The sequence below is a fragment of the Vidua macroura genome, chromosome 6 (genome assembly GCF_024509145.1).
Source record: "Vidua macroura isolate BioBank_ID:100142 chromosome 6, ASM2450914v1, whole genome shotgun sequence".
Taxonomy (NCBI): domain Eukaryota; kingdom Metazoa; phylum Chordata; class Aves; order Passeriformes; family Viduidae; genus Vidua; species Vidua macroura.
Window position 1 is genome coordinate 39368541 of NC_071576.1, and position 15281 is coordinate 39383821.

A 15281-nucleotide genomic window follows, 5' to 3' on the forward strand; every position below is an offset into this window, starting at 1 on the left:
CCTTTGAAAAATTGCTGCAGTAGTGCTGCTGGTGATTCATTCAGCACAGTAATTAATCTTTGAGTGAGTCTTTTGTGTGGTTTAAAGGAATGTGGAGATGCAGAGGCTTACTCTTAGCTTTCTTGTTTCATGCCCAAACATGTCCAGAGACATCTGTGTCAGCATTGGTGGGGAGCTTACATAGGACTAGGAATACAAATTGGGTTTGGATTTATTGCACTAAAGTTCCTATCTCCATCTGATGCTCGATGCTGCTTTCACAAGGTATTCAGTTTCTGCAAGATTTCCTGGGGATGCTTTTTTTTAAAAAGTTGATTGTGGTAGCCACATTGTTCCTTTGAGGACCGTGAGTTTCTTCGAATTGGTTGCAAATCGCATCGGCTAGATTGTACTCTCCCACAGTAGGACTTCCTTCTGTCTGTAGGTTTAAGTCTCATATTTGCTGTTACTGCTTTTGTCCTAGATAGCCTGTTTCTCCAGCTCCGTTAGGGGGAAGGGAGCTCTGAATTCCTGATGCAGTCTGAGGCTATGTTTACAGATGTCATGTGAATTAATGTGGGTTTTAACACCTGCGTCCACAGTGTAATTGGAGATGACAGGATCTCAGCAGGCCTGACAATATGACTTGCTTTTATACTTGATGCCTGCTTCAGAATTCTGGGAGGGGGTTCATTTTTGGGAGCATTGCTTTCATCTTTGTTTTTGACATTCTGAGAAAAGTTGTGTGGTCTGATTCAAATACCCAGGAGGAAGGAAGGGACCTGGGACAGTGGTTTTCTGCCTCTTCATGGTCAGCACTACAGTGTGTGAGGCATGCCCCTGCTTGCCTGATGCTCTTGTATCTGGGCTGCTTCAGAGCTTTCTGTCACCTCCTGTCTTTCAGGGACTGATAGGCTTCCAGTCCTGAACTCAATCACTCAAACTGGTACAGGCCTTTCACGTAGTTGCTTTTTAAATCAGTTAATCTCTTTAGCTTGCATTGGTAAATCACTGAGTTAAGATCAACTGACGTTCAATCAGCTTAGGGGTGTTTACATTAGCAATTTACATCAGTTTCACTGAATCTGTGCGATCAACCGAGTAGGGTCCTTTCTGTGCAGGTGGGGCTTTTTGGAAAAAGTGGTTGGATTTGCTTTCCAGTTTCAGGTTCTGTAGTGGAGTTAGGGCTGTGTAATGAAGATGCTTTTCAGTATGGTTTCTAGGTTCCACGAAAGGGTGTCCTCAGAAGGTTGGTGGTGAATCCATTTCCTGAGAATGGCATCGTGGCCATTTCCCATAGGGAAGACACATACTTTCAGTTTCTTGCTGTAGGTGAGGGGAGGATTTCTCATCTTAGATGCGTCATCAACCTTTGTCAGTCTTTAGCTACTGATACTATGAGGGAAATTCAATATTTTGTAGTCTGCTAAATAGTTGTATAAAAAATGTCTTTTCCAGTTTTCTATATGCTCTGCAATACACACACCAAAATTCAGGGCAGCTGGCAGCACTGAGCTATTTGTTACTGGAAGCTTTAACAAAGGCCACTGGATATAATGCCAGGAATTTGCCTCTTACACACTTGGAGAGATCAGGGATGAAGTGCACTGGTAGTGTTGGCAATAATGAAGACTTGTCTTGCTTTGATAAATCTGTTGGCAATGAAAGAATAGTTTTACACCTAGATATGCTAGTCTTGTACCTTTTACCACAGTTAGTTAAAATATTGCATTTTAAGAGTATAAACATTGATAAAACAAAGCTAATTACGGAAATGAAATCTTGAAGCTTGCTTGTGATACAGCATGTAGTAGATTTTGGAAGTTAATAGTCTCAGTAGTTGAACTTGCGCCTCTTTTGCATCTGCTTTTTTTCCACAGGTACTTCCTGACCTTCAGTAGTAGAGAGAAACTAAGGACTTTTAAGATAGATGCCTGTTGCCCCTTGCTTGGCAGAAACAATGCTGCAGCGATGAGATTATAGTGAGCCCTTCCTGTGTGGCTTCCATGGGTCCCACTCAACTCAACACACAGGATCATGGGAAGAGGGTGGCAAGTGTATTTGAAATGGAGGAGGAAGGGCTTCCGCTCTTCTCTGGCTCAGAGAACCCCCCTGAGCATACAGGTAGGCAAAAATTCTCACTAAATCTATGCAAGATAAAGGCTATCCATTCTTTCAGCTGTAAGCAGAATTGATACTTGGCAAAATTTTAGGACAAGTTTCTACTGTGCTTGAGGTACTCAGAGATGATGTTTAAGAATAGAGTCAGTTATTGACAGCTGAAGACTGGGTTTATCTAAGTGGTAAATGCGTTGAATATTTTGCTTATTTGACCTTCTAGAGAATAGGTCCATGGCAGTAAGATAAAGTTTTTTTGGCCTTATTGAAAGCTGCTGAACAATAAAGCTTTACTACAGGTGACAATCCAACAAGGGTAGGTGGTGCAAAGAAATCATAGGGTTTTGAAGGTTCATGCAGTGGGAAGACAGTAGGAGTTTCTCCATGTATTTCTTATGCTAACTGAGAATGAAAAGTATCAGGCATAGAACTGAGATTCTGTAGTTAAAGCTGCTACTTATAGCCACAATCCTGTACTTTCAAACTGTAAGAAGACAGTGTAACAGGTAACATGAAAAAAAAGGAAAGCATAAGTGCATAGGGCCATCATCTTAATGAAAATATGACACATTAATGCTTTTGCTCAGCAGTGAGGCAGTGGGCAATCTTGTTATAAAATGAAGAGATAATCTGAACATTGGATGAGGACTCATCAATAGAGTAGAAACAGAGTAGTTAAAAGGTGATATGAGATTATCCAATAAAAGTCCTTAAAATGGGTCTGAGGACTTGAAAAGAAAGTGATTGATAGATTGATTCCTTATGAAAATGTAAGGAGAAAAGAAACAAAATGTGGAAAATATTTATTAAGTAGGCAATATACTGAGGAAGTAGGACCCTAATGAGAGCTAAAGGTTCAGAGGTGGCATTCATGCTTTCTTTATACATCTTATGTTATTTCTGTGTTATCTTTGACTACAGAAAATAACAATAATCATCTATATAACTAAAATTCTTCATGCTCAGAGATAGAAAATAATTTGCATAGATGAAAGAATAAGCCTGTCTCAATAAAGCAGTCATAGAAAAGGTAATAAGAAATGTATGTAATGTCTTAAAGATGGCTAAGAAATCCAAAAGAGGGACAGATTTATCTGTGGAAGTCATTGGATTACTCTGCTATTCCTCAGAAGCATATGAACATCATTTGAGGCTTCAGCAAAGTGTTATACTAGTTATTCCACCATTACATGTGCTTATACTAAGTAATCTGAAGTAACTGTAGGGATTGCATAATTTTTACTTGGTAGTTTATTGTGTGAAGAGAAATATAGTTGAACAAGAGAGGAGAATATCAGAAATTTAACCTTTCTGATGACATTTTCTTGCTGTCCAATCTGCAATGAGATGTGCAGGCCAAAATGAGTGACCTCCAGGCCTCTGTAAAGTCAGTGGGATTGAAAATCAACACCAAGATACTCATGGTTGAAAACTTGTGTTGAGGAACACAAATAATAATGTCTGACCTAAAACTGATTACCATTCAGCAGAATAGTAAACGTAAATGCAAGTAAGGACAGAAGTATTGGAAGGAAGAGTAAGTACAAAAATGAGACCTGCAATTGTAACCCTGATGCTGATCAAGAAATAGGCAGTAGCCTTTTTCTTCAAACTAAGCCGTAACTCTGGTGTAAAGGCTTTCCAGGCATATCTCAACGTTATCTGGAGATTTATCAAGACATGCTGGTTGTAATCTTTATAACAGCTGCCATAGAAGAATCTATAATATGTGACATACAGAAAAATACCTGCACTATGAGTTGTGTAGAATATCGGGTGTCAACATGGCTAGAATTAAATGGATGGAAAAGAGAGAGGGCTAATAGGGAGGGAATGCACATTTAATATTGGCAAGCATTTGATTGGAGTGCTTAAGGTAAGATGTGTTGGAGCAGACCTAAGATGTTTTCAAAATGCAGAGCCACTGATAAGGTTAAAATCTGTCAGAATGATATAGGAAGAGTTGGGAGCTGCTGCACAAGACCATCTCAAGTGTGAGGCAGTAGTGAAGGCCCCATGTTTAAAATAGAGCAACAAGCTTTAGTAAACTAGCTGTCACTATGAGTGTTTTTTGGAGTGGGGAGTGCTCTTTTTGAAGAGGAGGTGCTGGCTTCAGGATTTTAAAGGCTCACAGAGCTTGTGAAGTGTACTGTTTGTGTGCTTATTGCAGCTAACTCCACAAGTTGCTGTCTTCTGTTTCAACAGTTTCCCCAAGTGTTCAGTTACAGGGTTTGCTCAGTCTGGTATTTGTAGGGTCACAGTTTCAGCACTAGCTTTCTGTCACTACTGAATTGAGGAAACATTTTTCCTTATTCTTGTGCATATGTATGGCAGAAGATAGAAGTAAGAGAATTTGAGGTGAGTTCTGAAGAAATTTACTTTTTGCACAATCTTGGATTTTGACTCAACTTTTTTGTAGTTGAGTCACATTGGTAATGTAACTGTAACATTGGTAATGTAACTGTAATTAGAAAGTGCAGAACACTTGGCTTGAGTGTGTTTTGGCTCTTTCACTCTGTTTTGGAGAGGAATGAGTGTGAAGCTATATTTGTTTATATAGTTGAGGTGAAACCTTGTAGATTATGTCAGTAAGTTTGTTGCAGAAGACTTGCTTGCCCAAAAGGGGTGTGTGGCCGGGAGATACTAGGTTTGAGTGAGGATGTTGGTTGTCAGGAGTAGGGCAGTTGTCTGCAAACAACCACGCTTCCTTCATGTCTGTGAGTTCGCTTTTCTTTTGTTTTTTTTTTTCCCTCACTACCATTCGTTTTGGTAGAAAATCCCCCCTTGAAGCGGAAGAAGGGCCCAGCCCCTAAGATGCTGGGAAACGAAGTGTGCAGCGTGTGTGGGGACAAGGCCTCCGGCTTCCACTACAACGTGCTGAGCTGCGAAGGCTGCAAGGGCTTCTTCCGCCGCAGTGTCATCAAGGGCGCGCAGTACGTCTGCAAGAACGGCGGCAAGTGCGAGATGGACATGTACATGCGCCGCAAGTGCCAGGAGTGCCGGCTGCGCAAGTGCCAGGAGGCCGGCATGCGGGAGCAGTGTGAGTGCAGGCACCGGGCACTGCAGGTTGGGGTGGAACAGGAGGGCTCTGGGAACGATGGCTGTAGGGCAGGGGGCAGTGCGAGTGCTTGGGGAGGGGGGACGTGGAAGTCGTGCAGGCTGAATGTTGGAATATGTATGGGAAGTCACTGAAAGCTCAACAAGGATCACTTAGGGAGGTGAGGCTGCTAGTGGAACACTAACACCCAGCCCTGCTTTATTCCTTGTAAGAAATTGTGGAATATACCAGCAGAGGAAAGACTCACATGTTCATCAGGGTGCTGTAAAGTGTGTCAGTAACATCACGCTTGTGACCAGGACTGTAAGATTGGTCACCGTGCTCCTTGAACAGCAGGCACTTTTCTTTGCTGCCTGCTGTGAGCTTGCAAAAGAGGTCAAGGGCAGCACCACAGTACTGCAGCTGTGTTTGTGTATGAGCTGATCTCATTGCTCCCTTTAGTGATCTCTGCTATTTTTCTCACGCAAGCCATAAGGCTGCTGTTTCTGAATATTCACCAGTATTTCTGCTTGCATATAAGGAACAGTCCTCCTTGAAGGTATCCAGGTTTCATCCCTTTGCTGGTCAAGACTGAATGAATGCTCAGTTAATGTTAGATCTGCTTGAAGTCTTCTTTTTTGACATTCAGCACCAGAACAGCTAGGAACAGTGGGTGTTCCAGAAACATAAAATAATTTTGCGAAAATTAAGTCCCAATGAGCTAGGAAACATGCTGTTCAGTTTTTCAGCATGAAACACAGCACATCATTATCTTTGTCTCACTGGTTTGTATCAGTATTACGTGTGCTGTCTTTACCCCATTTCCCCGTTCCCAAGAGCTACAAAACAGATGTATTCGAAAAGCAATGCAGTAAGACCACTTGTTCACTTTGCTTCTCTTTTGTTGCAGGTAGATACAGAGAGCCTCAGTATGTGTCTGCATTTAGTCATTGTTTTCTGTTGAAGACAGCTCAGGAAAATTAGGTCAAATGGAATCTTGGTGTTATTATCAAGAACTTGGCATTTCTTGTTGATGCTGTAATCCCCACTGCAATTTGCCTTGTTAGTTTTGACAGAAACTAAGGGCTTTTTCCTCCAGCTGTTTCACTTGCAAGGTCATTCCAGAACTTCCCCCCTAGTAATTGCTGGAAACATTCTTCTAATTCCCAGACTGAAGTTATTCATGGCCAGTTTATTGTTTTTAAGCCAGTGTGACCCATGAGGTTAAATAATTCCTTCCTGACAAATCAAGTAAGTTAGGTTGCTTTGAATTTAGCGTGGTGTAGGAGCTTGCACATAGGCAGTTTTCAAGATTCATTAATAGCCAAGTAACATGTTACCAGATAATTTTTTTTTGTGCATTGCAGTCCCAAGATGAGGGACTGTAATCACTTGGATCAATTATTTCCCTCCTTAAACTGACACTGTAAGTAGCAGTCTCTAATCTTACAGATCCCCCTTATTTTGGTAATTGTATTGAATGCCTTTACTGTTAGAATTGTAAATTTTGTGCATGGTGCATGTACTTGTGCACACATCCTCACTGTTTGAAGTCAGGGATAAAGGTTACTCTCAGCTTGACTGTGTTATGTTCTTTGTCTGTCTTTTCAATCCCAAGAATGCTGTCTTACAGCAGCTCTCCAGTTCTTGTCTTTGTTTAACATGATTCTGTTAAGAAGTGCAATTGTATACTTGTTCAGTTTTAGGGCCTGCTTTTCTGTGTAGCAGCTATAGAATCATCAAGGCTGGAAGAGATCTTTTAAGATCATCAAGTCCAAATGTGTACCTAGTAGTACCACTGTAACCCTTAAACCACTAAACCATATCACTGAGCACAGATCCAGGTGCTCTTTAAATACCTTCAAGGATGGTGACTCCATCACCTCCCAGGGCAACTTGTTCTAATGCATGCCCTAACAAGGAAATTTTTTTTTTAAATACCTAATCTAAATCTCCTCTGTCTAATTTCTTCTTATCCTCTCACTGTGGGCATGGCAGGAGAGACTAACCCCCCATCTTATTGCAACTACCTTTCTTTTCTATGTTATCTGTGCATTAAACAAAAGAGGCCAAAGAATCTTTCAGCACTTTTAAAGTCTTATTTGTAAAGTCAAGCTTTGTTTATTTATCTTTGTTCCTGAAGATGCAGAGTGTAGGTTTTTTTTTTAATTAGTTCCTTTTCTGCTTCCCTCCCTTCCAGAGTGTCACAGCACACAGCCTGGTGTTGTCAGAGCCTTGCTGAGGGTGTGCTCAGTCCCACTGTCCACATCACTGACAAAGGTGTTAAACAGTGCCAGTCCCAGTACCAACACCTGGGGAATGCCACTTGTCACTGATCTCCACCTGGACATTGAGCCATGGGCCACGACTCTTTGAGTGTGACCATCCAACCAATCTTTTATCCTCCAAGTGATTGCTATTCCAATTTAGACACAGGGATGCATCACTCCTGAGCTTGGAGGAGGTGATCTTTGAATGTTAACCAGCTTTCTTGGGCCCCTCTTCCCTCCAGCATTTTATCTGATAGTACTCTACCGAGCAGATCCCTGAAGAGGCCAGAGTCTGCTCTCCTGAACTCCAGGCCAGCCTACTTGCTGTGCACCCTCTCTCTGTGATGCCAATATGATCACAGCCCTGCAGGTGTGTGCATGTCTCTAAGTCCTTTTATTTATTCCCTATGCTATGTGCGTTTGCATAGAGGCATTTTAGTTGGGCTCCTGATGAACCTGACTTACTGGATGGAGTGGCAGGAATTCCATTGTGCTGCCCTTCAGGTGTCTCCTGCTGACCTGCATACCCTCTCTAGGCTCTGGGCATCTCTTGCTGGACCTGGCATCGAATTGGATTGGGAGAGGAAAGGGATGGAATGAGGTTCCTGTCCCTAGGCAGCTTTAGTTTAAATCCCTCTTTGCTGCTTGTCAAGCCTATGAGAAAAGATGTGCTTCCCTTTCTCTGAGAGAGGGACCCCATCAGCCCTCAGTAGAGCAGATGCCTTTGAGTTCCTCCTTACAGTGTTACATCCAAATAACATCTCCCCTTTGACTTAACAACTGAAGGAGACATGTAACCCTGTTCCTGAAGGACCTGCCCTTGGTCCTCAGTACATTTACACAAAGTTACTCTTCTATTATTCATCTTGGGGTACGTTACTGCTCTAGAGTTTGCTGCAGATGGCCTGTATAGCAAATTATCCTTTCACTCTCAAACTCCACTCAGGACTGAATCTGACCTTTGAAGAGGGTTGAATGACACAAGCTGTTAAATTAACAATATTGAAAAAAGACATAACAGTAGTATAATATAAAATACAGTAGACACACCATGGCATATGAAGGGAGCACCTGTTGCAACATGACACTTTAGGGAATTGCTTTTTGGGGAAAGTCACTGTTGTTTTCTGAGATCTGCAGCGCATCATGATGGGAGCTTCAGACTTTTGTGAACATTTTACATGACAGTATGATTAGAAGAAAGGCAATTAAACAACTTAAGGTAGGGAATAGAGGGAGAAACAACTAAGTATCGTCTGTGTTGTGTACACTCTGCTATGCCTGGTACAGGCAGCTGTGATCTCTGCCTCTTCATCCACAGCACATTATCCTGTGTTTAATGTGGTTTCCATTGTGTTCCTATGATTGATCATGAGTTATTCCTGCTTTAGATGTTCTGTCTGAAGAACAGATACGACTGAAGAAGCTGAAGAAGCAGGAAGACGATCAGGCGCGGACAGTTGTGGTGCGTCCAAACCCTCCGAATCCACCAAGCCCTTCCCACAAACTGACGCCGGAACAGCTGAGCATGATAAAAAAGCTCGTGGCCGCTCAGCAGCAGTGCAACCAGCGCTCCTTCACAGACAGGCTCAAAGTGACGGTAAAAACTCTACCAGTGTACCCAAAATAAGAAAAAGTGAAGTTTGGGGAGTTGCATTTTAGGTAAAATATTTGGGAGAACAGTGTTACTTTATGCATGGCATCTGTGGGCTACAGCTCTGTAAAGAATAGCAAAAGATGTAGTTCTGAAGTTGTAGTTTTCTTTCCTTGTTCTCGTCATCTTATCTTTCATCTTTGGCTCCATCTTTCACAAATATATGCTGTCTCTTCCCATTCCTACAGCCATGGCCCCAGATTCCTGATCCAAATAACCGTGAAGCAAGGCAGCAGCGTTTTGCTCACTTCACAGAACTCGCAATTATCTCTGTGCAAGAGATTGTGGACTTTGCCAAGCAATTACCTGGATTCCTGGAGCTCACCAGGGAAGATCAGATCGCTTTACTGAAGACATCTACCATAGAGGTGAGGGTTTGACTCCACCCCAGATGATAGTAGCAGAGATGAAAGAATTTTGAGTTATCCACCTAGAGAACTAGTTACATCCCTTTTTTGAGGATGGCAGACTGAAGGACCTCAGCTGTGGGACCATTACTGAAGTGCGAGATTATATTGGCAGGGTGCCTGGTTATATACTGCAGTGCCTGGTTATACAGGAAGGGAATGAGGCAAGTGCCTTGGTAGTGGTAAGCAGGGATTTCCCAGAAGCAAGGCACCACAAAGGACAGCAGCAGGCTTTATCTTGGACTTTTTAAGCACTCTGAGAGAAACTGGAATGGTTTCGTTTGGTGTTTTTTTTTTTTTTTTTCCAAAGATGCTTCAACAGTCAGCAAAGTACTGATGTTGTAACATTTCTTCCTGCTTTCAAATTGAGTATATCTTACTCCTGTCTTCAGGTGATGTTGTTGGAGACATCTCGGCGCTACAATCCAGAGATTGAGAGCATCACCTTTCTTAAGGACCTGAGCTATAATCGGGATGACTTCGCCAAAGCAGGTGGTGCATTAGACAGATGTTTCTTCCTCCCCAGTGTCTTGTGTTCTTACATATTTTCCTTTTTAATGTGGGCAGCTGGAAGTAGTTTATGGTGAGAGGTTTAGAACAGGACCAAACCAATAGCCCTACAAACTTTTTTTTGTTTGTTTTTTTGCTTTTAACGTATGGTACCAGCTCATTTCATGTCTTTTTCTAGGTGTCAATTTGCTTGGGAAAATCTGGACTCTTAAAGCATGAAAATATTGCTGCAAGTGTCCACCTGGGACTAGCAGTTGGTAGAATATTCCTTGCTTGTAGAGATGTGACATGGTGGTGGAGCTGTATCAGATCATACCAATCCAAACCACAAGCAAGTATATCACCTGCTAATCCGGATGGACGCTTGGAGTGATGACATTACTGTGATTACATTTCAGTTGATACAAGTCTGTACTGTGCACCGAGGATCCCCAGAGACTGCTTTAGACACTTTATCATCCTAATATATAGTGGCCTGTGGTGTTGTGATCCCTGAAGTGTATTTTTCCAGGAACTATGAGTGTTTGTAATTTCAGATACACAATTCTTGTTACTGCATCTTCAGCATTTCTAAAAACATGACTTTAGCTGTGCTTCAGCTGATTTTTTTTTTTTATTTTATTCCTTGACTAGCTATTTAACCATTTATACTTAAGATGGCCTGTACATACAACTTTTCTTTATGACACTTTTCCTGGTAGCCTTTTCTTCAGGTTATTAGAAAGGCAAAAAGCAGGAATCCAGAAAGATTCCATCCAGTTTGTTCTTCCTTCTCTGATGCATTTGTAATGCAAGAAATTAGAAATTTAGCTGCTATTTTGGAGGAAAGGCCTGAAGTTTTCAGTATGATTACATAGCACAGAGACCTGATTGGACAATGGTCTCTGTTATAGCAATAAATACCAGTGCATTTTTATCTGACTGCATTTATCAAATGAGGTGATTGGAAGCCTAGGTCAGACTCTGCCTCAGGTTGCCCAGTTCTTTGAGCTGAAGGAAATGGCATAGTTCAGAGTTCTTGGCACCACATATTTTCAGCTCATACATACTTTAGATTAACCTGAAGTGTGGAATTCAAACTTCTTTTGAAATCATGAAGGCTACTGGTGTGAAGGAGGTGATGCTGTGAGAGTGGACAGTATAAATATTGCGCTTGTGACCTTCTCATGTTTTGATGGACTTGTCTGATAGTTCATGTAGTGTTCCTTTAGCTGTTGCCCAGTAATGTGCTGTGGGGCATTTAAGGCTTTAGGAAAACCCAGAAATAATGTCATTTTACAGTTAGAACCTGACTTCTCAGCCACTGTTGTTGGTGCTCACCAGTAGTGGATGCGAAGGGAGGATTCATTAGAGAATAATGTAAGGGTTTTTCCCTGCCTGTCTCTCCTCCCCCCTCTCTGGTGTATAGCAGTGGATTTCTGGCAGCCTTTTCCGTGAAAGGGAGGAGGAGAGAGGGGAGACAATTGTTACTGCCTCACCTTGTTCTCTTCTGTTTGTTGCAGGTCTGCAATTTGAGTTCATTAACCCCATCTTTGAGTTCTCAAAGGGAATGAATGAGCTACAGCTTAATGATGCTGAATATGCACTTTTAATTGCCATCAACATTTTCTCTGCAGGTAAAAAGCCAGGAACATCTGAAGAGCTGCAGCAGCGAGTCAGAGGGCAAAGGAAATAAAGTGAAGGGATGTTACAAGCAGAAAAGGAGTAATAGAACATGTATAGAGTCTAGTGATAAAGGGAGCCTATGATTCATTATATTCTGAATTTTCTAGTGCCATTTCCAGAGGAAATTGAATTCCTCACTATTGGTAAAGTGTGCAGAAAAACCAGCCAGTATTTATCTTCCTCATTTAGAAATTGGTATTTTACTGCCCCCTTAATGTCCTTGCCACCTCTCTGGTGTGATGCAGGTCCCACAGCATGAGTGACATCTAGTGGGCAAGCAAACATACTTTGGACAAGAGGCAGTATGCCCCGGGCCAGGATAGGGCTGTGCCAAAAAGCCACCTCTACTCTTCTGTCTCATGACCTGATTAATGACTGTTTTTCTTTGTTCCTGTTTTTTAACTGGCTCAACTACTGGAGAGACTTTCCCATTTGCTCTCGAATAGGCGGCTTTGCATTTTGTTTGGTGACAGGAACATGAGACCAACCAGCACTGTGTAAATGTGTTTGGTCTCTCTAACCTCCCCCTCCTCTATAGGAGTCGGATTGGACTCCCCATGTGCAGCGGACATCACTGAGAAAGAGAAGTTACAGGCAGCTGCCACAGTGTCATGGATATATCTCCCATTCTCCCTGGGTGAATGTGAGATGAAGTTTTGGGAAGACACGATAGGAGGAGGTGGGGTTAGAGATGTTAAATCCAGTGAAGCTGCCCGTGGCAATCTGCTTACATCTAATCTGCTTACTTCTACCCTGCTTTTTGGCAGACCGACCGAATGTGCAGGACCAATCCCTGGTGGAGAGGCTGCAGCACACCTATGTGGAAGCACTTCATTCTTACATTTGCATCAACAGACCAAATGTAAGTGCCTGACCAGAATATCTCCAGGGATGATGCAAGCAGATTTTTTTTATTTATGCAGGCAGAGTTCCTGCAGTATTGTCTCTAACAGGTCTCTTGCTGCCTGTACTGTCAGGCTTGGCCCTTCTGGGCTCTTTGATAGCAGCTGTAAATGCAGGGTTTGTGAGCTGTCACAATCTGTTGTCCTGTATCACGTTCCATAGTTTAGCCAGCATGGAAAGTCTAGAGTTTTGGGACATGATGTACTATTTATGTTCTTTCATATTGCATCCTCCTGGAGAATGCTGGGTCTAGAGGAAATAAGGATTGTGATTACAGTGTAATGTAATCAGTTATGGTAATTTTTTTTTAAACAAAGTTTTAGGTGAATTTACTAACAGCTGTCTGTTTGGCCCTGCAGGACCGTTTGATGTTTCCACGGATGTTAATGAAGCTGGTCAGTCTTCGGACACTGAGCAGTGTCCACTCTGAACAGGTGTTTGCCCTTCGGCTGCAGGATAAGAAACTCCCACCCCTGCTCTCAGAAATCTGGGATGTGCATGAGTGACTGCATGCTCCCAGGGCGCTGACATGCTGACATAATGCCATCTCCCAGCCTTTGCTAACGAGAAGCCAGCCTCCCCTCTCCAAAGCACTGAACCCTGGGCTGGGCATGCAGGGAGTGATGAGCCTGGGGTTTCAGTGTTGTCATGAGACTATGCAGGAGGCAGCTGGGCTAGATCAGATGGAGGGATTGATTTCGATGTAGTGCCCATACCCCAAAGGAATAACGTGAAATATTTGAAAACGGTAGAAATGAAGACCTTTCCCCCTGCCCCTCAACTCCTTTTTCTTCAGAGTCTTTCTCTTCTCTAAGCATATACTGAGGGTTTGCCCCATTGATCCTCTTCTTGCTGATTATGAAAATGAATTTGCAGGAACTTGCCAAAAGCTCTCTGTTGAGAGTAACCCAGCTCAAAAGGCTTCTGCAGGGTCCCCAGTGTACCTGGATCTGAGGAGCTCAGGGAAGTCAGTGTGGATGTTCTAGGGATTTCACTGGGTTTCCTATAAATAAAATCTCTTGAATGTGCTGCCCTTTACAATGATTCCAAGAGAAGTAGCTTTTATTTCTTTATTATGAGACTACATCTCTAGAGCTGCCCTTTATTCTGGCCTTCCTTTGGAAAAAGGATTCCTGTAATGTGTAGTACCCTTTGTCTAACAAGGAGGTCCTCTGGGTAGGGAACATTGTGTATCAAAAAGATGTCAGGCATAAAGTAGTGAATTTTTTTAATGTAATGCATCACGGTTTTATCTCACGGTGGTTCTCAGCTCAATTTACCTTTGATTTGCTAACAGCTGGACAACTTTAGTTCAAAACAAATCAGGGCATAGATTTTATCTTTAGGGGTGGAATAGAAGAAAGATAGGGTAGGCCTGGTACCTAAGTAAGGTGGGTGTGGTGGAAGGATCTCAAAAACTTCCAAGAATCTGGAGCATGTGTTATGTGTTCCAAGGTGGGTGTGAAGATGTATCGACCAAGGAGAGAGGGCACACTGCATTAAGTGAAATATGTGGGCATTGCATAAGCTGTGGGCTGTACAACTCTCAGATCACAGGCTGCAGGAATATTGTGTGTAATCAGATCCACTTGCATCGTCTTCCTTTTGCCAAAGTCTTTCCAAGGTACTTGCTCAAAGTTTCAGGTCACGGGATATGGGGGCACTCCTGTATGAGGAGTGCCAAATCCTTCAGAAGGACACTTGGGTCTTGTATCCTTTCTTCACTTTGGGTATTGCGAGATCCACACTGGATTTATGGCCCAAGTTTTAAGTATCCACATCCATAAGTATTCTAGGATTTACAGCAATATTTTGTCTGACGGAAGAGAAACATATTGCTATAAAAAGTGTTCCTTTTTTTCCAAGAAAAAACATCTTATGGCTGATCTCAGAGATGTAACCTTAAATACCCTGGTAGCTTGGTCTCATGAGTCTTCTCTGTCATAGGGTCTATGTTTGCTTGCCCAGTGAGCATCCCAAGAGCATAGGTTCACATGGCTCGGGGTTTTTTTGTCTGTCTGTTTTTTGGTTCGTTTGTTGTTTTTTTTTGGCTGTGTATCTGAGCGCTATGCCCGTGGTGAGGGTATTGTGTCCATTTTGCACTTGAGGTTGGTCCCCTGCCACTGGCCTTCACTCTGCACCTTTGTAAAGCACTTGTAACAATCTGTAAAATAATCTGTTGTTTTTTATAACTCATTGCAATTGCAAAAATTCTTGTTTAAATCTGTATTTTTAACTAATCTGTTTGAGAAATGTTAATGTTTATATAAAAGAATAAAGCCTAATACAGGATTTTGACATTCTGTGATGTGCTGTCATGAGACTGGAGGAGGGTGGAATAAGTTCTTGCTGTAACAAGCTCAAAGCTGAGAAGAAATTATATGTGTTGGGGGAGAAGCAAGAAGTGGCGAGAAAGAAATAGCAGTGCAACCCCAGGCAGTTTCTTTTGGTCTTTCGTATGAGATTTGTAGCTCAGTATGTGTCTTGCTGTGTGCCAGAGCTGGCAAATAGGTGAAGTAGATTAAGTGTGTATCACAAAGACCATGCATTATGCATACACACCTCACCTCGATTTGTACAGCTGCATTCAGAATGTAACCCTTTTATTGCGTGTGCTCTACTCCATTCCCTGCATTTTGTGGCTCACCAAAACTGAAAGAGGAGTCCAGTGTGCCCCAGCTCTCAAGTGGATTTCAGTAGGGCCTTACCTGACCCCTGGTATGCTGCTCATTTCTCAT

General features: G+C 42.4%; 1 protein-coding gene across 4 annotated transcripts in view; it reads left to right on the top strand.

Moving 5' to 3' along the window:
* Positions 1-14841, top strand: part of NR1H3 (nuclear receptor subfamily 1 group H member 3) — a 29603-nt gene extending 14762 nt beyond the window's left edge. For all 4 annotated transcript variants that reach the window (XM_053979633.1, XM_053979632.1, XM_053979635.1 and 1 more), the window contains exons 2-9: positions 1860-2103; positions 4871-5137; positions 8796-9004; positions 9247-9426; positions 9858-9957; positions 11478-11591; positions 12408-12502; positions 12903-14841. In XM_053979633.1, the coding sequence (XP_053835608.1) occupies positions 1986-2103; positions 4871-5137; positions 8796-9004; positions 9247-9426; positions 9858-9957; positions 11478-11591; positions 12408-12502; positions 12903-13049 (1230 nt within the window). In that variant the 5' untranslated portion in view covers positions 1860-1985 and the 3' untranslated portion in view covers positions 13050-14841. The remainder of the gene's footprint in view (positions 1-1859; positions 2104-4870; positions 5138-8795; positions 9005-9246; positions 9427-9857; positions 9958-11477; positions 11592-12407; positions 12503-12902) is intronic.
* Positions 14842-15281: the final 440 nt, after the last annotated feature.